This window comes from Carassius carassius, chromosome 10, assembly GCF_963082965.1.
Source record: "Carassius carassius chromosome 10, fCarCar2.1, whole genome shotgun sequence".
NCBI lineage: Eukaryota > Metazoa > Chordata > Actinopteri > Cypriniformes > Cyprinidae > Carassius > Carassius carassius.
The window spans coordinates 27,750,825-27,778,473 of record NC_081764.1 but is presented as its reverse complement, the minus strand read 5'-3'; the positions used below and the strand labels follow the sequence as shown (position 1 = coordinate 27,778,473).

The 27,649-nt window shown below is 38.4% G+C and overlaps 1 protein-coding gene across 2 annotated transcripts; it reads right to left on the bottom strand.

Moving 5' to 3' along the window:
- Positions 1-386: 386 nt before the first annotated feature.
- Positions 387-26,903, bottom strand: LOC132152056 (glycerol-3-phosphate dehydrogenase, mitochondrial-like). Of its 2 annotated transcripts, XM_059560706.1 has the most exons (17): positions 26,757-26,903; positions 24,855-24,959; positions 22,147-22,318; positions 21,678-21,802; positions 21,069-21,166; positions 20,104-20,267; positions 17,357-17,521; positions 16,720-16,864; positions 16,412-16,605; positions 12,316-12,450; positions 11,487-11,662; positions 10,380-10,511; positions 4,427-4,585; positions 2,587-2,699; positions 2,428-2,506; positions 1,460-1,558; positions 387-575 (listed from the first exon to the last, which is right to left on the bottom strand). In XM_059560706.1, the coding sequence occupies exons 2-17, from the start codon at positions 24,951-24,953 to the stop codon at positions 450-452; spliced, it is 2,181 nt and encodes a 726-aa protein (XP_059416689.1). In that variant the 5' UTR covers positions 24,954-24,959; positions 26,757-26,903; the 3' UTR covers positions 387-449. The 2 variants fall into 2 exon arrangements, with proteins under 2 accessions (XP_059416689.1, XP_059416690.1); XM_059560707.1 differs by lacking the exons at positions 24,855-24,959; positions 26,757-26,903 and adding an exon at positions 23,624-23,711.
- Positions 26,904-27,649: the final 746 nt, after the last annotated feature.

Here is a 27,649-nt window from a genome sequence, read left to right as displayed (position 1 = left end):
AAAACACATTACTGTAGTTCAGAACAGTTACAATTAAGCAGTATGCAGTGCAGTGTAAATCTGTGAAATTCATATATAGTGCATTATTTATCTCAGAAGACACCAGGAGCCCTTAAATCTCAACTCATTGTGTTCAGCAGCAAATAATCTACATTAAAAAAATGGCACAACAGAAAGCTCACTGGATAAAGCTGCTCAGAGAATCAATATATTCATGCTTACCAGGTCACACAACATGGCACTGCATGCATTAGATAAACAATAAAGATTTTTCCTTTAAATTAATGTAAATAAGCATGCTAAAACAAAACAAAAAAAGATTGTAGTCAAAGGCAGCCAGTTGGTTGGGTGAGTTAATGACTTGAGAGGATGTGCTTGTGACTTTTTGCTGTTTATCCAACTTTGTGGTGAGAGCCGTTGTCTGGTGGATGTTTTGGTTAGTTGGGAACTCAAACACCGCCTCCACTGCGGTCAACTGAGACAGGTCCTCTCAGATCCAAGCCCTCCTCGGCCGTCTTCATCAAGATAGCCAGACGACTGTCAGAGATTTGGCCTCTCTGGACCGCACACATGAGCTGAACCAATCAGAGAGCAAAACAAATGCATAATCACTACCTAGCTTAATAGTTACAGCCACATTACTTTGCATGCTTTAGGATTAAGAGGCTTAAATTACTTAACTTAAAATTACCAAGGACAATATTTATTTTCTGATACGAAATACACTACCACTCAAAAGTTTGAGATCGGTAAGATCTTATGCACACCAAGGATGAATTTATTTGTTCAAAAATATAATAAAAAACATTAATATTGTGAAATATTATTGCAATAAAAAGTTTTTGTATTTTAATATATTTTAAAATGCAATTTATTTCTATGGTGGTAAAGCTGAATTTTCATTAGCCATTAGGCCTACTACAGTCTTTAGTGTCACATGGTCCTTCAGAAATCATTCTAAAAGGCTGATTTGATCGTATGCATCGTGCATTCTATGATGAACAGAAAGATCAAAAGAACAGTGTTCTGTCACTTTTGATCAATTTTTTTTTTTCAAAAAACTAAAAATGGACCCAAACTTTTTCATCAAATGTAATCTTGACCCACTACTTTGCTGTACTTACATGACTGGAACTAGCTGTCCAAAGACATTACCAATATGGCCTCGAGTGAGCTGACCTGACTTCAACGGACTTTAGTTAAAGCCTGGGCTAGTTATTTAAAGGTGGTTTTAAATGTATATGGTAATCTAGGTTCAGTCTGACATTTCAGAGCGATTAATCACTGTGAACCAGTCGGCTTGTGACAAAACATGGATGTAGTGACATGAAGATAACAAGCACTTTTAATTTTGAGGTTTTCACACGTACAACTACAAATCCGACATGAAACCAGAGCGACAACCAAGACAGCCTGTAGTCTATAAATAGCTATTTTTACAGGTTCTAAGGGTTCATACCTGTAAGAACTCATCCAGTTCCACCTGTCCGTTTTTGTTGAGGTCCACCTCTTTGAGGATCTCATGGAGGGCATTCTCATCTATATGAATGCTGAGTTTCTGAAAAAACACAAATCAGCGACAGAATCAGTATCTTAGAGACATTAGACTGAGGCTTAACAAAAATGTTAAGGACTGCATATAAACCAAAGATAATGAGAGCTGAGAGAATGACAGTTAATAAGCAATTCACGAGGGGAATTATTAAAATCTTATTCTTTGGTAATAAATACAAACACATACTTCAATCTTGTGAAACTGCTGCTATCTGTTCTGCACATCACTCAAATTGAAAACAAATTGTGGTCAAGACTATTTTCAGCACCCCAGAATGCGCTTACACCTATACATTTGCATTTTTGTTTTTATATTTAAAACCATTTTTGATATTATGATTGTTTGACAAATGACGATTGTTTTGAAGAATGTTGGTAACCAAACAGTTAACAGTAGCCACTGACTTCCTTAGCATTCCCTTTACCATAAACATTCTTCAAAATATCTTCTTTTGGGATCAGCAGAAGAAAGAAACTCATACAGGTTTGGAACAACATGAGGGTGAGTGCACAATGACAGTATTTTCATTTTTGGGTGAACTATTCCTTTTAAGTACAAGGTCATCTTGCAGTTTAATCCCATACCTTGTGACAATCCAAAAGTAATGAAAATGAATTAAAATGAAGTAACATAAAAAAAAAATCCCCTAATCTCTTCAATGCCAACTTCACCTAACCTGATGAACTACATGTAAGACATTTTACATGATGTTAGTGCAAGAAATCTTCACTAACATTATGGACTCCAGGGGAAAAAAAGGGTTGTAATGGCTGCTTAGAACAAATAGTAATAGTATATTTTGGCAATCTCAAATATTAAGAAAGTTCAGTTGTAATTGTAAGAGACTGTAACTGTATGAGATTATAACTCACCTCTAGGACTTGCTGGACATCCACTGTTGTGATAAAGCCTTTACTCTCCTTATCAAATTTGTAAAAGCGCTTCTTATACCTGTCAATCATAATAATGACAATATTAGAAGAGTCAGAGATACAGGATCTTGTATACACTCACACACACTCATCCTGTACCTCGCTATCTCTTGAGCTGTGAGTGAGATCTCTGTTTTCTTGCAGAGCTGCTCAGAGCGAGCTTTATAACCCATCTCCAGGTGCAGGAACTTCTTTGCTGCCTCCAGCTCTTCCTACACACACACGCACACACACACAGCCACACACAGACTGAATAACTTTCCAAAGGTTAGAAACAAGTGAATAAAATGAATCTTTGATAAAATATTTTTTTTTTCTGATCATAACAGCAGCACATTTCAGCAAAGAGGATTTTGTAAACCTATTAAAGTATAATGCATGCTTTGCTAGCTATATTGGACCCAACAGTAAGCACACAGTTTGTGTAAAAGTGTTGTTTCTCATTTCTTTTCTGAAGAAGGCATTTACATAGAAGTCTTCATGGCACAGAAATAAATAAATAAATACTGGTCAAATAAAGAAAAGTTACAGGTATTTTATCCTAAAGAAAAAAAAACCTTTATTCTAAACAGGCTGCCACATATATTCACATTAAACTGTAAAAAGAAAAAGAAAGAAAAAAAATTATGTTTTTCATTTTGTTGAAGGCATTTACATGAAAGTCATTAAGCAATAAATAAATAAATAAAACAATCTAATTGTAAGAGTCAGATAGAAGGTGAAATACGGTCATATAAAAGTAAATTATTTCCTGAAAAGCCGACCCTTTAAAAAAACAAAAATCTATTTTTTTCTATATTCTACTAAAAAAATCTGCCAAATGTCTCATAAGTCTAACAAAAAAAATAAAAAATTGGGTTTGCGTTAAGTTGTTGTATTATTACATGTCTGAAGAAGGTATTTACATAGAAGTATTAAAGGTACAGCAATAAAAAACATTATTTGATTGATTAATTAATTAATTGAAATAAATTACATTTAAGAGGTCAGACAGAATGTGAAATCGAGTCATATAAAAGTAAATTGTTTTTCTTTTCCTCAGGGGGATATTTATGCTAAAAATCTCATTAAAACTCTAAATATAAAAAAATTGTAAATAAAACAAATATTATTTGAGCATGTTTTATTAGAAAATACCAGTAATAGCTACCAGTAGATGCTGATATACATCATGTTTGAAGCAGTAAAAACAATTCAAATTCAGCCAAAGTTCAAAAGGTGTTTCATGCACAGGATGAGAATTCTGTGTTGCCTTGCAGAGAGCTGTGATATACCTGCACTGGATCAAGGTTCCCAGCAGAGCATTGTGTCTGTGTGTGGTGGGTGTGGTGGACCTGCATTGTGAGCAGATCTGAGTTCTGAACTCATGGGAACTGAACAGTTTCAAAGCTGCACAGTAATCTGTGCTATTATTAGTGCCTCTGTTTATCAGACAGGAAACCAACAACCATCGTGCAAAAGCTGGATTAGCTCTATCACCCCTTTACAAATGCACTACACACATACTTTCAAACACTTGTGCATGTAAAGACGTAATAGCCATAGTCATTAAGAGGTGTTGTGCCGGGCGTTCATTGCACAATTGAATTGTGATCTTATCCTGAAGTGGAGACTCCTTGTTAAAAAAAAAAACAATTTAAGGGTCACACTAACAATAGCTGAGGCCTATTATTAGCAGTTAACCTGGCTGAGACCTTTAGCTTTAGATCAGTCAAAAAAAACTACTGTGTTCAGGGCAAGGGGAGCAGGTTTGCACAACTAATAAATTCAATTAATCAAGTATTGCCAACAAAATGTTTGCTTACATTTGAATTCATATGCATGCTAAAATTTGAATTTAAAGTGTATTCTGCTTTCAATTTAATTAAATAAATCACAGACACACACAACACTGTAAGTCTGTATTCTAAAGAAATATATTACGTGATATATGACATACGTTCTTTTTTTGCTCAGTCCACTGAAGTTCTTTGCCCATGATGTCAACGATACGTGGCAGAGCCTCGTCCGCAGCCTGGACGTTCAGAAAGCCCAGCCGAGTTCGGCGAGCAATCACATCGATGGCTGTACACGCATATTCCTTTATAGCATACTGCACCTAAATCCAGACAGAAAATATCACTTTCATTTTAATTTAACATTAAAATTTAATAAAAACTGTTTTGAAACAATCAGACATCCTTGTATTTTTGGGCTGACTAAATGACCTGGAATATTTTCAAACATCAAGATTAGCATTCAACCCAACAGTGAATCTTACTTATTTTAAATGCTGACAGAGTTATAGCATTTGACCCTTAGCTAAGCTCCACCTTTCAAGAAGCAATGTGATTTTCAGTAAAATGTGTTCATGGACTGTAATGAAGTGTAACATTGTAAAGAGTCTGTTCTAAGTACTAGCTTATTTCTAAAAACTTTGTAGACTTATCTTCAGAATCAAAATGGAGTCAACGGTCAAGCTTAATTTGAAAGCGATCGGAACAGATAATATTGGTGTAAATGAACAGAACTGTTTCACAATGCATTCACTATGTGTGCGTGAACTGTGTAGTGTTACTCTTACTTTCATCTCTACAAACAAATTGAATCAAATATTAAATAAAACAACAAAGAATTTACTTCTCAATATAAATTCAAATATTTGGTATAGGGGAAATATACTGTAAACCACGTGTCAGTATAACTGACCTGGGAATGACGTTTTACCATATTTCTGTACAATTTATGCAAAATTACATTGAAACCATCCAAGCACCTCCATAGATCCTCGAGTCATGTTGGATTTAAAGGGGTCATATGATGCTTTTTTACATTTTAAACACATTATTTTGTGTATTTGGTGTAACAGAATATGTTGACATGTTTTAATGTTCAAGAAACACATTTTTAAAATACTGTACATTATTGTAGGTCTTGTATGCCCCGCCTCTCTCAAACGTGTCGTTTTCCATAAAGAAAGTCCCTCTTTCTGACAAGCGCAGTCTGCTCTGATTGGCCAACGGACCCAGTGATTTGTGATTGGCCGAACACTCCAAGAACTCATTGGAAATGTAATCCCCCTTTCCATAATCGCGAGCTTCATCTTTCAAAATAAATGTAAAGACAGTTTATAATGTCCTTAGTTTTACCAAGCCCAAAAGAGGAACAGAGTGGTGTGACAGAAACAGTAATGAAGCTCGTATGTGTTTGCAGTGCACAAGCCACGGACGGTTAAGACAGCTGACTCCACTGTGTGACCCTCTCTCTCTCTTTCTCTCACACACGCGCGCATGCGCACACACACACACACACACACACATAGGGGGGCATGGCAGAGTTTTAACTTTGATAAAGAATATCTCTTTGGATTTGAGACTTTAGTCTTTGCAACTTTACTGATCTTCTTCATGCTCCAAGAGTTTGTAACACTCCAAAGAGAAAGAAAAAATTGAAATTGCATCATATGTCCCCTTTAAGATCATATTTAGGAGTTTAGCGCATATAAACGCCACCACAGTGTCACAATTATGAATGGGAAATTCCTTTGTTTTTGCGTCCTGAGTTTCTGAGTTCACAAAGTGTCAGATAAAACAAATGGCGGGCACAATGTATACTTGCGTCTTTACAGTAGTAGACAGAAATTGTGTTAAAATGTACACATTTTTTTGTTTAAAATAAAATTAGCTTAGTTGCATGTACAAAATCTGACAGTATTATACATTTTTGATCATATATATTTCAATTCCATTTACAGCAATAGATTTACGATATATATTTTTCATAATTTTGTTGAAGCAGTGTAAAAAAAAAGAGCTTTGCTGTATTTTTGTAGAAAAGGTGCATCGCTATCGTTCTCCAACCAAAGTGATTTGAACACGCATAACATCACGGTTAATACTTTCCAACATGTTACTACTGACTTCCCAGGATGACTTGAATGCACCATTACAGAGTAAAAGCTTGTCTAAGAAAATGGCTGACATCAAAAGTTGCTAATGGTCAGTAATTTTTAAAGGGTCATGAAACCCCGGACTACTTTTTCTGAGATTTTAGCAGAGGTGTTTGTGTTGCACATCATAGAAGACAATGTTAGCATTCGATAGTTCTAACTGTTGGAGAAAACTGGTTAATTTAAAGCTTTTTAAGTGGGTTTGAAACAGACATGTGTCGACATCACAATTTGTGACGTGGCAATGGACTATAGTACACTAATGATAATGCGTCTATTAAATTATTCATGAGACTGTGTGTTGTTATCCTATGAGAATATACTTTGCTTAATTATTCACAACAGCATTTGTTAATGTGCTATCTGTGACGATCGCGACCCAGTAAGACACAGGGAGAGAGAGATCCAATTGCAGATATGTTTATTGGGGTAATCCAAATCGTGGTCAAAAACAAGCCAGGGTCAAAACCAGAATGTAGTCCAAAAACAAACAAACAAAGAACAGGAAAGGAAACGGAATGGGAACTCGGAATACGTGGAAACTCGGAGGACGAGAAGACAGGATCACGAAAGGAAAGGACTCCATCCAGACAACAGGAAAGGACTGGTAAATATAGGGAGGCTAATGACAATTAAGTGAAGGCACCTGGTGCAATTAGCAGGGGTGCAATTACTGTGATGAAGGGACAAGTCTAGTGGGAATTGTAGTGCCTACGGTGAAGTGCCTAAGGGGAAGTGAGCCCACTAGTGGACACCCAGGGAAACAGAGACTAGACAGCGTGACATTACCCCCTCCTCCACGGAGCAGCTGCCAGATGGGTTCCAGATAAAATGGGGAAACAGAAACAAGAGGACCAGGTAAAATGGGGGAACAGAGACAAGAGGACCAGGTAAAATGGGGAAACACAGACAAGAGAACCAGGTAAAATGGGGAAACAGAGACAAGAAGTGCAAACACAAAAACAAGAAGCCCAGAAGGGAGGTGGACCGGCGGAGGATCAGGGGGAGGGACGGAGGGCCAGGTCCTTAGAGGGGAACAGAAAGAAAGACAAAGACAAGAAACCCAGGAGGGAGGTTGACCGGCGGAGGATCAGGGGGAGGGACGGAGGGCCAGGTCCATAGGTGGAAAACAGACAGAAGAACAAAAACAAAACAACCACAAAACACAAGTCCAGGAAGGACCTAACGTGAAGCCCACCAGGGCGGAGCAGAAGTTCACCACATCCGTGTGGTCGAGACAGAAGCCCACCAGGGCGGAGCAGAAGACCACCACATCCGTGTGGTCGAGACAGAAGCCCACCAGGGTGGCGCAGAAGACCACCACCTCCGTGTGGTCGAGACAGAAGCCCAACAGGGCAGAGCAGATGACCACCACATCCGTGTGGTTGAGACAGAAGCCCCCCAGGGCGGCGCAGAAGACCACCACATCCGTGCGGTCGAGACAGAAGCCCCCCAGGGCAGAGCAGAAGACCACCACATCCGTGTGGTCGAAACAGAAGCCCCCCAGGGCGGAGCAGAAGACCACCACATCCGTGTGGTCGGATTAACAGGAGAGCAAGTCTGGTTAGGCAAGTCTGAAACAGAGAACATGAACAAGTTAAGGGTAGCCTCCGTGGCCACGACAGGATCAGTCGAGTGCTCAGAGAGTTCGGCTGATACGTGATGAGGCTCTGGAAGTTCCGCAGAGGTGAGGAGAGATTCTGGTAGTTCAGCCGAGACGAGGAGAGGCTCTAGTAGTTCAGCAGAGATGTGGAGAGGCTCTGGTAGTTCAGCAGAGGCGTGGAAAGGCTTTGTTAGTCCAGCAGAGACGTGGGGAGGCTCTGGTAGTTCCACAGAGACGTGGAGAGACTCTGGTAATCCCATGGTGTTTAGACTGGATTCCAGAAGATCAATGCTGACTTGACTCTGCTCATGAAGATCATTGGTGGCCTAACTCTGCTCATTAAGATCATTGGTGACTTGCATTTGTTAATGAAGATCATTGGTGACTTGCATTTGTTCATTAAGATCAATGGTGACTTGCCTTTGCCCATGAAGATAGTCGGTGACTTGACCTTGCCCATGAAGAACACTGGTGACTTGACCTTGCCCATGAAGAACACTGGTGACTTGACCTTGCTCATGAAGAACACTGGTGACTTGACCTTGCCCATGAAGATCATTGGTGACTTGCCTTTGTCCATGAATTTCACCGGTGACTAGTCCTGACTCTGGAAGGTCAACGGTGACTAGTCCTGACTCTGGAAGGTCATCGGTGACTAACCCTGACTCTGGAGGGTCCACGAGCACCTGACTCCACTCTGGAGAGTCCACAGGAACCTGACTCGACTCTGGAGGGTCCACGGGAACCTGACTCGACTCTGGAGGGTCCACGGGAACCTGACTCGACTCTGGAGGGTCCACGGGAACCTGACTCGACTCTGGAGGGTCCACGGGAAACTGACTCGACTCTGGAGGGTCCACGGGAAACTGACTCCACTCTGGAAGGTCAGCGGGAACCTGACTCCACTCTTGGGCAGTGGCGATGGGCTGGTGGCCATCTTGGACAGTAGTGCTGGGCTGGCGGCCATCTTGTGCTGTGGCGCTGGGCTGGCGGCCATCTTGGGCAGTGGCGCTGGTCTGACGACCACCTTGTGCTGTGACGCTGGGCTGGCAGACATCTTGTGCAGTGGCGCTGGGCTGACGGCCATCCCACCGGAAGAGCCAGGAGTGGCTGGGGCATCCCACGGAAGCCGATGCTGCAAGTAGCACACGAATTCCCAGACCCCAAATGTGTCCAACTGAGCCATTTCTCTTTGAGGAACCGGGTCATCCAGCCCGGTATTAAAATAGTCCTTTAGGGCCGCATCATTATATCCCATGCCCTCGGCCAGGGACCAGAACACCTGTGCCATGGCACTCACCTCATTGCCCTCTTGGCGGAGGGTGGTCAACTTTAAATACTTTGCCCTCCGCTCCACCATACTGGCTGGGGAATGGGAAACATCAAAAGACATACCGCTGGATCTAGTCTTGATGGAGTCCTTCTGTGACGATCGTGACCCAGTAAGACACAGGGAGAGAGAGAGATCCAATTGCAGATATGTTTATTGGGGTAATCCAAATCGTGGTCAAAAACAAGCCAGGGTCAAAACCAGGTAGTCCAAAAACAAACAAACAAAGAACAGGAAAGGAAACGGAACGGGAACTCGGAATACGAGGAAACTCGGAGGACAAGAAGACAGGATCACGAAAGGAAAGGACTCCATCCAGACAACAGGAAAGGACTGGTAAATATAGGGAGGCTAATGACAATTAAGTGAAGGCACCTGGTGCAATTAGCAGGAGTGCAATTACTGTGATGAAGGGACAAGTCTAGTGGGAATTGTAGTGCCTACGGTGAAGTGCCTTAGGGGAAGTGAGCCCACTAGTGGACACCCAGGGAAACAGAGACTAGACAGCATGACACTATCACAGAGCTTCAGACTGTGAGACCGCGTACATTATCTGTAAGAAACATTTATGGATCGAAGGAGAGTGTTTGTTTTTGCTATGTAATATAGTTAGGCACAAACGCAATTCATTCACTTAGTTTTTACAGCTCTGTGACACAACCTGTCAAAAGGCTTATATAAACACAGAAGAATAAGTTCTCAGAAGTGCAACAGTGCGTATATATATATATATATATATATATATATATATATATATATATATACGATGCAGAGTGCAAATGGCTGTGCATTAATTTGTTTTTAACTCAATGAGAGCGAAATGAAAATGTCTGAAACCGAAGCTGTCTGTGCTGTCTGTTTCCCTCCTTTGCTCCGCTGCGCACCACGCCCACTTTTTTTAATCATTTTTTTTAAACTGTGGTGAGAACTAACTAGTGCTGAAACAGGGGTTTCGTGACGCTTTAAAGGCGGGGCTTAACAAATAGTCAACTGCAGGTTAATTGTAATTATTATAATTTCAGAGTGCTTACCTCACTCTCTATGTAGGGAAACTCAGACACAAGGCGTTTACCCACTATAGGCCATCTCTTGCCTGTCACCTTGGCCATTTTGGCCACTTCAAATGATCTTCCTCCATAGGTGGCTGCCAGGTGCTGAGCAACCTGTGGGTTCACAAAATTTAAATGTTATTCCTTATGGCTGTAACCATTATTAAAAGGAACACGCCACTATTTTTGAAAATAGGCTCATTTACCTACTACCCTAGAGTTAAACAGTTGAGTTTTACCGTTTTCGAATCCATTCAGCCGATCTCCGGGTCTGGTGGTAGCACTTTTAGCTTAGCTTAGCATAGATCATTGAATCTGATTAGACCATTAGAGTTTTAATATTTTTCCTATTCAAAACTTGATTCTTCTGTAGTTACAGGAGGCAAAGTGTTATTACCCAGTGCCTGAAAACAATAATATCATTACACTTGCTGCAAGTTTTGAATATGAAAAACATTGAAACTCTTTGGTCATTTTTAAGCGAGATGCTAATGGTCTAATCAGATTCAATGATCTATGCTAAGCTAAGCTAAAAGTGCTACCACCAGACCTGGAGATTGGCTGAATGGATTAAAAAACAGTAAAACTCAACTGTTTAACTCTAGGGGAGTTGGAAAATGAGCATATTTTAACAAATAGTGCCATGTTCTTTTAACTAGACTGTGGATTTAACTTTATTTCCCTATACAGCAAACCCAATGTAACCAAAGCTAGATTTTAAACATTCACTTAGGCTGTGAAATGTTTAAAGATGTTTTCTTTACTAGCTTATGAACACCTTTGCTTCATTAAGTGTTCAGGCAAATAAAATGGCCCCTTTTACCACGATTCAAACTCTTCTTTTAGATCTCTCACCAAAGGTCAAGTGCTGTCAAAAATATCTGCATACTGACCTTTTTAACTATGCTGGCAAAACAACATCCATGGTAGCGCTAGGGCTCCATCAAGCTCTCACACTTCCAAACAAGGGTTTGCCAGACTTTCTCTCCCCCACAGAATCATGGGGGACTGAAGCGTTATGGAGCAGCTGAATCTGCTCCAAAGAGCTCTGACCGACAGAATGCTAAGTAGTTGGGCTTCAAAACCCACCTCGTTTTCCAAGCCGTAGTCTTGAACCAAGCGAATGTACAGGGTGGGGGTCCAGTCCTTCCCACCATCCAGCATCAGACCGACCGTCCTGCTGGGACCAGCTGAGAGGTTATGAGACTTTATGGCTGCGTCAAGGGTCTCCTCAGCCATAGAACGATAGGTTGTCCACTTCCCACCTAGAGTAGACAAATGCTGTGAAAACTTTATACATCCTTAGTGGAACAATTATCAGTAACCCAGTTCCTCATAAAAAAAAAAAAGATTTAATTTGTAATATTTTTACTTATTTTGTTTTATTATAATTTATTAATCATTCTTTAATTATCATTTTTAAAAATTATAATTATGTTCACAAGTTAATAATTACCGGTTAGTATGTTTTTTTGTTGTTGCTGTTGTTTTTTAATAAATTAATACTCATATTCAGCAAGGATGCATTAAGAGATGCAAAAAACTACATGGAATAAATACTGTGCTTTTGAAAGTTCATTGTTTGCATAAAAATATTAAGCAGAACAACTGTCTTCAACATTGATAAGAAGCATGGCCGCACCATTTGGCCAAAGAATGCCTTTTATATTTTATAGTGTAAAATTACTTCACTTTTAAAAGTAGATATTCGTATCCTATATGTAGATATTTTCCCCAATATATATATATATTTACAGAAAAAGAGGAATTTATATTTGTATTGTATTTTTTTTTTCTTACAATAGTTACAAACATGTACACACTGTAAAAAAATCACCACTTAATGAAAGAAAGAAAAAAATATATTCATCAGAAAATTATATATATATATATATATATATGGCACAATGGCACTGACCAGCGATGGTGACGAGTCCGCTGTCGCTGATGTTGACGATGTGGTTTCGACAGATGGACTGTGTGTCTTTGGAGTTGGGGTCAGTGACCAGCGGACGAATGCCACTCCAGGCCGCCAGGACATCCCCTCGTCGCACTGAGAACCAAAGAAACCAGAGACGCTGACAATCTCTGACAGCTTATGTGTGTGTGGCGAGTATCTGATTGACAGGACTACAATAGGCTACACTATTGTATTTGTGCAGTCAGTGTCCATAAATCTGGAATTGCTTTGTTACTTAATGTTACAAAGTGTTACTAGAACAGCATGTACGAGTCCAGAGTCAATTTCCCTTTTGTGGTGACATCTCAAACATAAATTATTAAGAGGGAGCTGTGTATCGATCGGCTGTACACCTGCCACTGTAATATGCAGGTTGATATTTCTGAATGGGGGGGTGGGGCAGAGACAGCACTCTCATTATCAAAGGGCATCTCTGAAACATTTATGACAAGGCTAGAGAGCTTAGCCGACAGAAGACTGGGGAGACCAATAACACACACACACACACACACACACACACACACACACACACACACCTTGAGTCTAAATGAACCTCAGCAGTAGACCGCTGGTAAGTAATCAAACTCTCAAGGGAAGAATTCAGTCTATTTCCAAGCTGTGGAATGCACTTGAAGTTCTCAAAGAATCACAATCACCATACCTAGACATTCTCAATATCAGCAACCATATTGGTATAGGCCAATATTTATTATTATTATTATTTTTTTTTTTTTCATTTTTAAAACTACCGTTATTGGTCAGTTAGGCTGAGAATGGAAGATAATAATTTTTATTTTTGCATAAAATTTTTCTTTCTTCATTCAGGTCTTAGCAATATATATGAGGAGAGGTCCCGGTGATTTTTTAATTTTAACGAATCAAAATTAAAGTTATTTAAATTAAGCCAAGTGACTGACTAAATGTAATATAGTTTGTCGCAGCTCCTCAGGACAAAAACTCTGACATGAATGAGATATATGTATATTTGCAGGAAAGATTTTATAGATTTTATAGTTCTGTAATTTTCCTGGGAGAGCTACAGCAGAATTTGAGATAGAAATATATATTTAAAAGTAAAAAATCTAAATAAAAATATAAAAAACAGATATGCAAATCATATCTCTTTCCATGCTATATACTATATACAAAAATTTAGAATAGTCTGTCGGTATCTTTCTAGAGAGCTTTATTCACTGCGTTGCGTTGCGGACCCGCCTATACTAACACGCTCTTTAAATGACAAAGAAAAAACATTGCGCCAGACTTTAGACCAGGTTTGAGTTGGTCTATGGCGCAGTCTATTTTCAGCTCCTTAAAATACCATTGCATTAGCAATGCGTCTGAACACACCTCCTTTTTTAGACCAGCACGTCCATGGGCGCAAAATTGGGCGCAAATGCATTTGCTAATTAAACGATGTAGCGCTGGACGGGAAAATGCGAACAGTGCCGGACTGAAACTAGCAAACACTTATTAATTTGATAAAAACTCACTGACACGGTCAAGATCCATCAGTTGAGCTACAAGACAAGAGTGGATGTGAGTATGCATTATTTATTTTTATAAAACAATATAATGAATTTAGGTCTTTTTTATTTTTTATTCTGGACTGGAGATATAGTGTCAGTGCTTAAATTTTGAAAATTTATAGAGTTATATCAGCCATTATATCAGTAATCAATAACATAAAATGATCAAATCAACTAAAAATTCTATATTGACATTTTCAGAATTATGTTTTGTTTTTAGTACATCCCTCCTTAAAACAGGTGATTGATCAAATTAGGATCAATGTAAAAACATTCTGAATGCGGAAAAACTAAGAAAGTCTCTGTTCATCTCATGCAATTTCTCTCTCACACAATATCTCTTCTTGAGGGACAAACAACAAGATCTTGCCCCTACACTGTCATTGTGACAAATCTCCCACAGCCAAATCCCTTTAGCTGCCTTCACTAGAGCCGAGTCCAGTCCAGCCTCAACTCTCCATCTAGGCAAGGTCTCTTTGTCATTCCTCTGTCGCTCAATCCATCCTTATTCTCCCTGATCTGCGTTATTCACACTCTGTCCTAGGTCAACTGTGTCGTTTTTGTTGCTCATTCATGCCCTGGACAAAGCTGAAGACACCCAGACACACGGCAGCCGTCACATTGTGGTTTATGGTAATAATAGACAGCTGGATGACTTTCTACAGAAAGACACATGCAGTGCTGAATGAAATAACGAGACTCAACAAACTCTTAATGATTTGCCCAACAATCAGAGAAAGAAGGAAGCATTTTGTGTGAGGGAAAATTAGTTATAAAGCTAATCAATCAAGCAATAAAGCCAGCATCCACGGTGCTTTGAACAATTAGAGGGCTGCGCTTAAAATTCAATACCTCGGCTTTCAGAAGAAAAGATGCTTGGAATAGTTATAAGTCCTAACTAGTAGTTACTAGACTCAACACAACAGTGCTGTCTGTTTGTTCATTAACATCCATGCAGTATTTAGAGGCCTCTAGATGCTGTTCTTCAGATTTTTTAGTCTGTGACACTGAAGACTGAAGCAATGGCTGCTGAAAATTCATCTTTGCCATCATGGGAATAATTAATATTTTTAAATATATTAAGATGCTTTAAATACATAAAATTTAATTAAACACATTAAATACATAAGTTATTTTCAATTGTAATAATATTTTTATAATATTTAAATTTTTTTATTATATCAAATAAATGCAGCACTGATAATCATAAGAGCCTTCTTTCAAAAACATTAAAAAAATAAAATAAAATAAAAAAATACGTACAGACCTGAAACTTTTTGAAAAATAAGGCATATATAAATTTGGTCAGTTCAGTTGAGTCACACTTTCTGCAAACTCTTTACTTAAAAAAAAATCACTAGAATCACTAGAATGGGGGACTAGAATCCCTAGTGACACCGGAAAGAACTATACAGTGCAACCAGTGTAATTCAAACAATTCCTGAATAAAGGAATGAGTCGGTTCTTTTTAGTTAATCCAAACAGTACAACAGAACCAGTATAATAGAAACTTAAAGGGAAAGCTCACCCAAAAATGAAAATTCTGTCAATAATTTGGATCTTCATCCATCTTTCAAACACTAATTAAGATATTTCTGATGAAATCCGAGAGCTCTCTGACCCTCCATAGACAGCAAGGTAACTACCACAGTCAAGGCACAGAAACATAGTAAGATTATTGTTAAAATGGTCCATGAAACATCTGTGGTTCAACCGTAATTTTAAAAAGCTACTAGAATACTTTTTGTGCACTAAGAAATCAAATTTAATGACTTTATTATGGTGGTAGATGGTAACTCGGGGGAGAAGAATTGTTGAATATTGTTGAAAGTATTGTTGAAAGTTTTTGTTTGCGCACAAAAAGTATTATCATAGCTTCATAAAATAACGGTTGAACCACTGATGTCACATGGACCATTTTGTCGATGTTCTTAGTACCTTTCTGGGCCTTGCGGTCTATGGAGAGTCAGAAAGCTCTCAGATTTCATCAGAAATATCTTAATTTATGTTCCGAAGATAAACGAATATCTTATGGATTTGGCACAACATGAGGGTGAGTAATTAATGACAGAATTTTCTTTTTTGGGTGAACTATCCTTTTAATGGCAATCATTCCCAACTCTAATGGTAATACAGGTACATAATGTTATAAATAACATTCAGTTTCTTGCACAGACCGATTGTTTTGCTTCATAATATTGCTAGAAGTCACTGGTATTAATTCTGTGTTGCCTGATATGCTTTTTTGACTCTCAAAGTGACGCCAGCATTTTATGATTTACCAAGCCTTGGTAAGCATATGAGACTTCTTTCAAAAACATTTAAAGATTTTTTTAAGTTCTAAAAGAAAATAAAAATGTCTTATTTCGCCTAGGGCACCAACTGACCCAGGACTCTAGGTGTGTAGAATCAATGTGTACTACTGCTTTTTAAAAAAGCTTTCAGTTTTCCCTTTGCTCTAGGTGTAGCAACATATAACTTTAAAAAAACATTCAATAGAAAATGCATAGATGGGGTAATATTACCTTCCATGTCAGGGCTGAGATAATTTCGTACTTCGCTCAGGATAAAGTTTATGTCATCTTCCACAGGGATTGGATGGGCGGTGACTTCAGTGGGCGTATCTGTTGTGCCGGCGATAGTCATCTTCTCCCAGGGCAGGAAGAATATGACACGGCCATCACTGGTGGCAGGGTCCAACAGCCCCATGTTGTCTGGGCTATAATTGGTAGGAAGAGTACACATATGTTATCTCTCTATTCACTGTTAAAACCATAAAATTATACTTGAGATAAAAAAAGGTACAATTTGATTGCAGGATTCAGGTAAGTACCTGTAATATCCAGGGATAACAATGTGCACCCCTGCACTAGGCTGGCAGATGTTGGCAGTTTTCTGGCTGTCCATTTTGCGCAGTGAGTCAGTGAAGGGGCCGGTAGCGTTAATGACACATTTGGCATGAATGTCAAACTCCTGCCCTGTGAACGGCAGTGTGAGGTGTTACACTAACTCAGCTGACGCAGCTGACTGGGGTCATTTGCTGAGGAAGGAAGACCAATCTCTTCATAAAAGGACTCTAAGCTAAAATTTTAAAGGAGTTACTGAAAGGTGATAAGTTGCTGGGTTGTGGGAAAATTAAAATTTAAAAGAAAGCAAAGATTTAAGAAATAGTCTTTACATAGAATTTATATTAAGCAAATCGATTTTTGTATAAAAAAAAATCTGGTTATTTCAATGGAAATCCACGCAATTGGAATTACATACAAGGGCGAAGGATTTGCTTACATTTCACATTTTAAGTTGATCACAGATTCACTGCGTTGACCAACAGAAAGCTGACTTCTGTGTGAGCTGTCATTTCATGAGGGTTCATGGCATTTTTTCTCTCAAAAGTTAATTTGAAATGTCAGTTTTCTGGTACTAAAACATTTCATTTAGTTCATTTAGTTTTCGGTCTGGGCATATCTCACCTGTAATAATGTCATGGCAGTGCGCTCCACAAACTTTCTCTTGGCCTGATTTTGGGTCTGGTTTCTTTAGCAGATGAACCACCTCGGTGTAGTTAGCAATAGCAGCACCATGGCGGGCCGCTGTAAGACTGATGGCCAGGTTCATCCGGGCGTCATTGTGTTGCCCTGAAAAGAGGCAATACACATATATGAAGCAAATAAACACAAATGAGACATACCATAGAAATATTTTTAAATAAAGCTAGAACTAGAATCTACTGTAACTAAAAATACTATAATATAACCCTTACAGAAAACGGTCTTTTTTTTTTATTTTTTACATTATTTACTTCATTTTTATATAGTTTTTAAAAATTTTAACATTTCCAAAAGGAGGTTTTTGGGGATTTCATCAGATTTAGCTCACTTCTGGGTACAATTTCATACCCAAAATATGTTAAGTAGGTACAAAATGTTTTTCTGTACTTGCCAGAGGCCAGTGCACCCAGTTAAGATTCACTTTATGATTGCAGTGTTTTGACGGTGTTCAATATTGTTATAGGGCCTTTTAAGGCATTTAAACTATTTCAGACACATTTGAAACATGAATTACAGGAAACCTTGATGCCAACGCGATATCACTCTATTAGGGCAACTAAAGAGCCACTAGATTTAAAAAAAGCCTCTGTGTTCTAGGTCTGTGTTCTCGATGCTAAAGAACCAGAGGGATAGGTAACCCATGTAAGCATGTCTAATGCTAACACGTGCTCAGGGCAACTCCACCAGACAATAAAATAATAACACAGGCAGGAAGCCTGTTTAAAGGGCACACTTCTCAAAGAATAATGTGCAGTGAAGGCACCAGCATGCTTTGTTAGAGATCCCATGAACCTGGGTTTGCCTCAGTGCTCATGGCTCTGCACTTAAATCACGATACAGGGAAAATATCCACGTAGAGAAGGACAATACACACATATACATGTTGGAATATTGTTAATATCATTTAAGAGGACAAATCACAGCTCACACGGAAAGCTGTGTCCCGCAGCAGTAGACAAGAAACGCTTGGCTGAGCTTGAATGTTTATTAGAGTACAGCTTGCAGGTATGGCCAAAAGAGCAGGGCTTTTGTGCTGCAAGCCAAATTCTAATGAAATAAAGAAACCGCGACATTACAAATGACTGAAAACGCAGATAAGGGAGTTTTAACGTCAGATTAGATTAATAAAAAAGACCTACAGAAAGAATGAATGACATATCATAGCGGAGGAGGGATGTGATGGGCGGCCGTGCATGTGGATGAGATAGTGATAGAAAGAAAGGGAGAGAGGACTCAAGGAGGATGAGGGACAGGAAAAGAAGAAGCGAGAGAATGAGAGTACGAGTAGAGGAAAAAGAGAGAGAGAGGGAGAGAAATAGAGGGAGGCAAATAGCGACAGGCAGGCTGCGATCTCCAGCGGAGAAGGTCAGATTCGGAAATGTCACGGCCGTGATTGTTCCAGATTGAATAATTGGAGAGAAAAGCCGGCTGACAACCCAGGGGAAGGAGGGATGGGGTTTTGGGGGGGCGTACGTGGGGAGAAGAACGGATAAAACCTCAAAACTGTCATTACAATCGCCGGTTTCGATTCTCCACACACATACATACGCAAATGAAGATGCTTTTTAACGCAGTCACTGGCAGCACGTGAACACGGCGAGGCAGGAAACAGAGCATCCAGACCAGTCTCTTTGCCTCTGTTTCTCCCACAGATGGACGCGATGTGACAGATCGCTGCTCAGATAGCCGCCGCGCTCCCCCTGAATATAAGCTGCCCGCACGTCCTGCGAGGGACTGTGTGTATCAACGCAGGCCAAATGTAGTTTGACAGCAAGCACTGGAAGGCAGGATTGGGGGCGGGGCCTGTGCTGCCATGGACAGGACCTTGAATAAAGGGGACATATTCTGCACACCCAGACTAACCAGGAACATATGGAAGTTTTGCCTGGTGGCAGCCTCGGGCGGCACAGGGCACAGACGATCTAAGAGAGACATGGGCATAAATGAAAATAGCTATGATGTTTTAATGATAAAAAAATTTGACACACGATTTTGTTCTTATTTAAAGAAAAATTATATCTCTGCCTCTTTTCTCCCTATAGCACAGGCTTGGCAAAGGCATTACTCGTAAGGATTTTTACTGTTTTAAAGTTCCTCTGAATTAAGGGTGCAAATCTAAGGGTTGACAGCAGTTCGTTTTCTGGATGCGATGACACCAGTTAAATGGCACTGTGGCCACGTAACGACTGTTGTATTTACACACACACAAACACACATACATATATCAAAAGACAACCAAGACATTTATAATCTTATAGTCTTCTTTTGAACTTCGTATTCATCAAAGAATCCTGAAATATAAGTATCACAGTTCCCACAAAAATATTATGCAGCACAACCATTTTCAAAATTGATATCAAGAAATGTTGCATGTCACTCAGCTGCTAAAAATTCAGCTTTGCCATCACAAGAATAAATTACATTTGCAAATACAGTAAAATAATGAAATGGAATGATATTTCAAATATTCAGATAATATTCATCCTGACCCCAAATATTTGAACGTATATATAATATAAAATTACTTTCGTAATTCATTCATTTTAAGCATTTTAAATTGATTACAGGCCAAACGAAATGATAAAAACCAAATGTGCATAGTATCCCCTCAGCTCTGAAGATTTCCAGGTCATACGCAAGACTGAAATTATAGATAGACTACGACTCACCATCATAGTAGACAATGGCTCCCACAAGTTTGTCTTTCTTCAGCATTGGGAAGAGCTCCAGTGCTTTGCTCTTGCTCAGGATGTAGCTGCTCTTCAGACACTGTGATCCGGCAACCAGGTCGTACATTTTAATGCCAGCCCAGTAATACGGCAGCTGCCACCACCTGTGTAAAACATCATTTTTAGTAACAGTAACACACTATCAATGTCTGTGAATTCAGCAAATGTACTGACAGCACAATCTGTATTAAAAGATACAAACAAGGATATTTTGAGTAACCTGCTGGGAATAAAACAAAAACCTTAATGCTGGTTTGCTGGACTTCATTGTCTCCCAGCCTTATCTGTTTGCTGGTTAGCCTATACAGGTGAGCAGGTTAAGTTTAGTTTAGGCTTTTTTTTCCTGCAGGTTATATTACTAATTAAAATAGATATATTCCCCATGAGCAGAATTGGATTTGTCCAAGTACCACTAAGTCATCTAACACCTTGTGATTTATTTGTTTTAAGTTTAAAAAAAAAATCTGACAGGCAGATGATGTAATCTTGAGGTTTCTCATTTCTGTGACCCTTTCACACTTCTCCGGCTGCTTTAAATATCAGAGCAAGGCATAAATGCCACGAGTAATTAATAATGATGATGGTAAAGACAGGAAGATCCTTTTAAAACCCAGAATGACAAGGGGCAGAGACTGAAGAGGCGAGAGGTTCATCCGAACCCCACCTGGTGCAAGTGTCCCTATGAAAGGTTCAATGCCATTTCTGTGGATTTAAATACAAAACTGTCTTTTATGAATCTAGGAAGCCTCCAGTGTTTCTCTTTAACTTTGATCTTTCTAAACCCCATATTTCCATTCTTTTTTATTTATTTTTCCCTTTCAATGAGCAGTGTTTTCATTGTCTGACATGTAAATTAGTGAACAGAGTAGTAGTAAGTAGTAATTAGATAAAACTGGGTTTCTTACTTGTAAACAGGAAGCATTATGGGTAAAGGTGCAGACAGGTGGGGAGCGATGTTCAGCAGATTGGCACGTTCATGAAGGGCCTCTTTCACCATCATGTACTAAGAAAGTAGAAATAAATCTGTTAAGCATGTCATTTACGTTCTAAAACAAAACATGAACATGTCTACTCTACAACTCTACTCATAGAAAATTCTAATCTTTGAATTATCTCCATCTGGGGGCTTTTGCCAGCAAATACTGATATATGCAATTTATAAAAAATTCAATACTTAATCATATTTTAAATATGCATTTTAAAAATAACATTGAGTTGGCCAACAACCAATCTTGAATGCAGTCGCCTGAGTTCAAAATTTTACAGTCCTGCTATTTCCAATTATAATTTACAGTATCATTTGTGTATTTACTTACTGAAACAGTTGATGATCAAGCTATTGTAAGTTTCGGTTATTCAGCCTCCACACTGATTTCTCAGATCTGCACTATCCTCCTAAATGTTTGTGGTTTTCTCTGTCTGTCTGATGTGTTCAAAATGTCACAGCAGTGGCATAAGCGACCGTGCAATCCTTCTAAATATTAGGGGCAAATAGGGAAAAATGAGGCCTTCACCTGCTCATAATCTAGTTTCATGATGGCTTTCTGTAGATAGCGGACTCCGCCGTGAATGAGCTTGGTGCTTCTGCTGCTGGTGCCTGATGAAAAATCGTTTCGTTCTACCAGGGCGGTCTTCAGATCTGGGTGAGGGGGCAGAAAGACAGGTAAGGCACGAATTGAACAATGCACTGGCATTTCAAGACCTTATGGTGCCAAATATTTAGACTGCAGCTGCTGTCATTTACATATGGCTTTCTCCACTATCTGTAATATCACAACATGTTTATTGCATCCAGGCACATTCTGCCATGGCCTTCAGAGATGAATACAACTTCTAATATGAATACAAAGAAAGAAACAAAAGAAAGAAAATTCAAAACAAACTAAATGAACACTAAAATGTGTACAAGGCAAATCAAAACTGACCTGCACAGTAAGCAAATTCTAAAATCAATAAAAATCACAAAACTTAAAAAGTACATACTCCGCGTGACAGCGTCTAAGGCACATCCTGAGCCCGTGGCTCCGCCGCCCACCACCAAAACATCAAACTCCTCTGTGTTTCGTAGTGTGGAAAGTTGCTCCTCTCTTGTTGGGAGAGCATCTTTAAATGGCACATTTAGCTCACCCTGCGCTTCAACATATGCTAGCCGAGCCTAAACAAATCCAGCAGGTGCAAAGCAGAAGAAAATGTGGTTAAAGAAATAACAATACCCTTTATGCTCTTTAAAGATGCAATCCAGAATTTACATTTCAGAAGCATTACTTTACAACTGCATGTTAAATCCCAATTCTAAGATGTCCTATATTGTTATGCCAGTTGTCATTGCTAAATCTACATCCAAACATTAGGCGTTTTCTGGATTGATCTTTAAAATATTAATAGTAATAATGATAATAATTAGATGTAAATTAAAACACATTAATTTAGATAAATTTAGATAAAAAGGCAAGTCAATATGTCTAGAAAACTACCAGAAAAACACAGAACATGCATTTTCATAATAATCACTCCAGACCAAAATGACATGAATATTTTAATGAAACATTATGTTAGTCAGCATGCCAAGACATAGGAATTAAACAGAATGCATAATCTCAAATGTTGGGTTATCAAAATTCTAATTCATTTAGTTCTAGTTTCCAGTTCTAGTTTATTTAAAAAAATTATAATAATAACAAAAATTATCATTCATGACACAGTCACTCCTTATGGCAACTTGCACTGTGACCTTTCATATTATATATATGTGATATTTTATACATAAGCTCGATATAACTTTACGTATTTAAACTCCCCAAATCAACTGTGCTTTTCAATAAATCCTCTTATCATTAACAGTGTATCTAAAGTCTATTATAACGTCAAACAGAGAGACTGACAGTTTGAAATAGTGAATGAACAGCTGCCAATCTATCGGTCACATGGAGGCAAAAAGTTGCAAAATTCTAATTAAGAGAAAACAAGCCTGGGCAAAGCTACGTGTCGAGCGTTTTAGCCATAATGAAACATTTTATTCATTTTTTTCGTTAGCATTTGGCCTAAATGATTACATCAATCTGCCCCCAAAAGCCCATAGGGTCCATTAGACTTGCAAATGACCAAATGAGCCCAGACATTTGCAATTTAGACAGTAATAGCATGTAAAAACAAGATTCAGTAATTAGTGTCAGACATATTTCAAACATCCGCACACTATTAAGAGAGTTTGTCCTGCAATCAGGACAAGTGCATGACGGAAACAGAGAATTTCATGCAAATATGCAATTGGCCACCCCAGAGTGATACTTCAGCCGGTGTGTAACAGTGCCCTTGCCACAGAAAAGACAAAACACACAGACACACACACACACGCTCACCAAATTAACATTACAATCCCAAAGATTAGCATCTGCCACATGCATGACTGCAAGCAATTTTTGAAAGAATATTCATTCTTTCTCTTTTGACTTTTGCTTACCCATTTAGGCTGCATTGAGACGACATGAGGGATAAACAAACAGATAAATGGAGAAACATCAGAACAAAAGTTTGTGTCAGTGAAACACTTAACATGGGAGGCAAATGTGATGTGACGTGGAAGTGATCTGATTTACTGCTGCAGTACATCAAATGAAGTCTTGCCAGAGTGTTCATATTGGTAACAAAATCTCTTTACATTTGAAGACGGTTTGAAAAAATATTCAAACTCAAGATCATCTTTACCTTTTTTTTTTTTTTTTGACAGATTAATCGTGTAGTGACAATCTCCGTGGCAATCATGTCCTTGAAAGTGCCTAATTCTCTCACTCCCTGGAGTTTCAATGGGATTGGAACAGTTGAGATGCAAGATAATGGACAAAATGGGCTTGGGAAGATTTAAATAAATGATGAGAGAGAAAATCAGGACTCCCATTGCTCTTCAAGGGTCTGTCTTTTTTTTCTTCATTTGTTTCAGAAAGCCTTGTTGATTGTCTTAATCTACTTGACCTTCCGTTATTTGGTATAGCATCTAAACAGACGAAACCCCTGGGGATCTTACTAGTTTAAATACGGACAGAACATGATGTGTGACACACTCCCTGATGGCGTGAATGGGGATCAGATTGTTCTTGATTACATATTCACGAGAGATCCTTAAAATAATGTGTGTATCATTGTTCAAGTGTAATCTCCCTTTAGCAAACAAAACCTCATTGTAATGCGGTGGTCTACCCTAGAGAGAGAACGGGGAAAATTTGGAGACTTGAGATAGTACCGAAAGGTACAAATGAGATTTGCTAGGTCTAACCTTGATGAGATTTTGTAGCACTCATTCAAGAAATATGTCCCATATGATGACCACATGAAAACATGAATCAAACTTTAAGAATTATAAACAGGGAATTGTTATAAATAGCTATAAATTGATCGTAGCTTTAAGATACAAAATACAGGACCTGAGTACTATGTGAGATGAATACGGCTGTACCTTTAAGGTTGTATAACACATAGGGGACATTCCTGAGTCAGGAAAAGACATGCTGTACAGATGGGTGTGAACAGCTGCATTCTACCCAAAGTGTATTCTGCACTTTAACCTGTAGGAGTCACTGTATGGATGTGCAACGTGAAAACAAAATTCTCTGTATGTGTCAAAAGAGTTGGCCAAAACTTTATATTTAGACCGAATAAGGTAGAGCAAAAACATTGATGGCATTTTAAATCAATACCTGATTCTTCCTGTAATCAAAGAACTGTGACAGGCCGAAGGCTGTTGCTACAGCTCCGCCCCCTATTAGGGTTCCTTTCACTGCCTTTCTGAAAGCCATTGATTCCTGAAACATTAAAAAGTTAGGGTTAGGGTGCTAAGGATTTAACACAATGATGTCATTGTGTACAGTGCTTATATGAGTGGAAACGACTAGCTCTTTTTTTTTTTTTTGAAGTTCATTCTGTTTCATAATTGCCTGTATTATAAAGTCCTCTTTTCTGATGTCTTGAAATTAAACTTGGTAACACCCTTGCCTTGCCTTTATTTTAAGGTATTCTTGTTACACGATATATGTACTTACTATTAAAATAATTATGTATGCATAATTACATGCAAGTAACCCTAAGACAAACCCTAATCCTAACCCTAAGCATATAGTAAGTACATGTAGTTCATTAATATTACTCAGTACTTACATGTATAATTACAGTGTATAGATACCTTAAAATAAAGTGTACCTTTAAACTCAGTTAACTAAAATGAGCAATTCTCAAAAAAATATTTATCTATACATACACACATATATACCTATATATATATATATATATATATATATATATATATATATATATATATATACATATATATAAATTGTAAAAGAAGAGGGAAATATAGGCTATAAGAATAAAACTTAAGGAACAAATCCAATACATCTCAAGTTGACTTTATGAAAAAAATCTGAATTTAAAAAGCATTTTCTGGTAATTATAAGGAAAAAAATAATAAAAACCCGGTCCTCTGACCTCCATCAGGCATAAACCCTCATGTACCGTGTATGCCATTTGCAAGTATAGACAGTTCATGGGATTTATTATTTTTTATTTTTATTTTTATGTTGGACCTGTTTTCTTGATGTTTATCCTACTCACCTATGGATTACCTACAGGTGTGTAAGGGTAATTGTTGATTGATTGATTGTAATTATAAGGGAAATACGTTTCTATAAATGACAGTCATACAGAGAAAAAAAAACATTACTTCCCTTTCACTCCTATCACATTCCTTGACCTTAGCATGGTTTAATTAAACAAACCTGTAACACTTGTTCACAACTCACCATTGTTTTGTGTTAAAATGAAACAAAACTGTCATATGTCCCGTAGTTGTGTAAACAACTACTTTATGAATCTTAAAACTCACAATCCCTGGTGAAGTTCAAAGTAAAGCTATAATCAATCTCGACCTAATTTTCTGGGTAGGGATGCAAGTCATTTCACTACATGATACTAGAGGAAGTAAATGAGTCATTCTTACTACACTGTTAGAACTCACGCCTGTCCCACGTGGTCCGTTTTTATGGCCAACATGTGTGTGTGTGTGTTTGAGAGAGAGAGAGAGAGAGAGAGAGGGAGAGAATGTCTGAGAGTGATCTTACAGGGTTATTATTTGACCAGTTATTGTACGAAAATGAGACTCCTAAACTGGAGTATGAACATGTATAGTAATTCAGGCTAAAGTCAATTACATATTACATCTTTAAGATTAAAAAAAACAAAAAACAAAAAACAGACCAGAACAGTTCCCTTTATGCTCAGTTCTTAAAAGACCACAGTGATGATAAATACAGACTCATATGGTGTAGGCTACCCGCTGCATCACATGAAAACTATTGATGACAACAAATCAAATCACCGATCGAGCTCGTGACAAAACATCGTGCGATAACATAAAGCAAAGCCCACGGCTGTGAATTTAATTCATGATGAAGTGATTTCTATATCAAGTATTTCAAGAATTCTGCCACTAAGGGCTGGAGCAACAGTGTCTGACTCGCATCCAAGAATAGATCGGACAGCTCGAAGATCGACGTCAAATAATAGCTACAGCAAATAATATGACCAGACCGTCGGTTTTTACTTACTGGTTCTGGCGATGGTGACGATGATATCTAAAAAGGAAAATCATGGAGAGTGAAGGTACCAACTGGGTGATTTTACAATGTTACTTATTCAGGAATCCAGGAAGTACAATGACAGGAAGCATTTGACAGACAGGTGGATGGACAAATCAGTACAGAGGATTCACAGCTCTTATCCAATCATTGTTAGGAAGGCGTGTCCAGGTTTTGTAAGACCATTCTTTATGAGGGACGGAGTACAAACACACATACGACACTGTTTAACTCTCAGTGAAACAGTATAATTGAACAAATGGATTTGGAACACATGTATAGCTAACATTAGTTTAGACGAGGATTTTTATCCGAGAGCAATTTATTACTTAGTTGTTTACAGCTAATTTATTTTATTATGAAATGTCAAAGAGTAGCTTGACTGAGGCACTAGGCTATGCATACTGCATGCACTTTAGAATGTTTAAAAGAAAATAGTGATCCTTTGCAAGGTACTTTATCGTGTCAGTTGCACAGGTGAGACTTCCAGCCTAATAAGTTCAGCGGGACCGCATCAAGTGTCATGGAGCTGAGAGCTGCTGACGTAACGATGACGCAGCTCGCTTCATTCCAAACAAAGTTGCCTCTGTTACAGCGGGATTCCCTTCTCACAATGGAAGCCCTTCACCGCTCAGAGAGCAGTGGAATCAGATGAAACACATCCTAATCTATTGAAATTTTCCCTAAGCATGCATAATGCAGGTAGAAAGAGATATGGCGTCACTATACTGAACAGCCCTGCATCAATGTTATAAAGCGAAATTTTAGTGTAGCCTATTGCTATATTTTTTTCTTTAATATATTTTTTATTTAATTTTTAACCCTTTAATAATAATTATTTTTTCACCTTTTTGTTTGTTTTT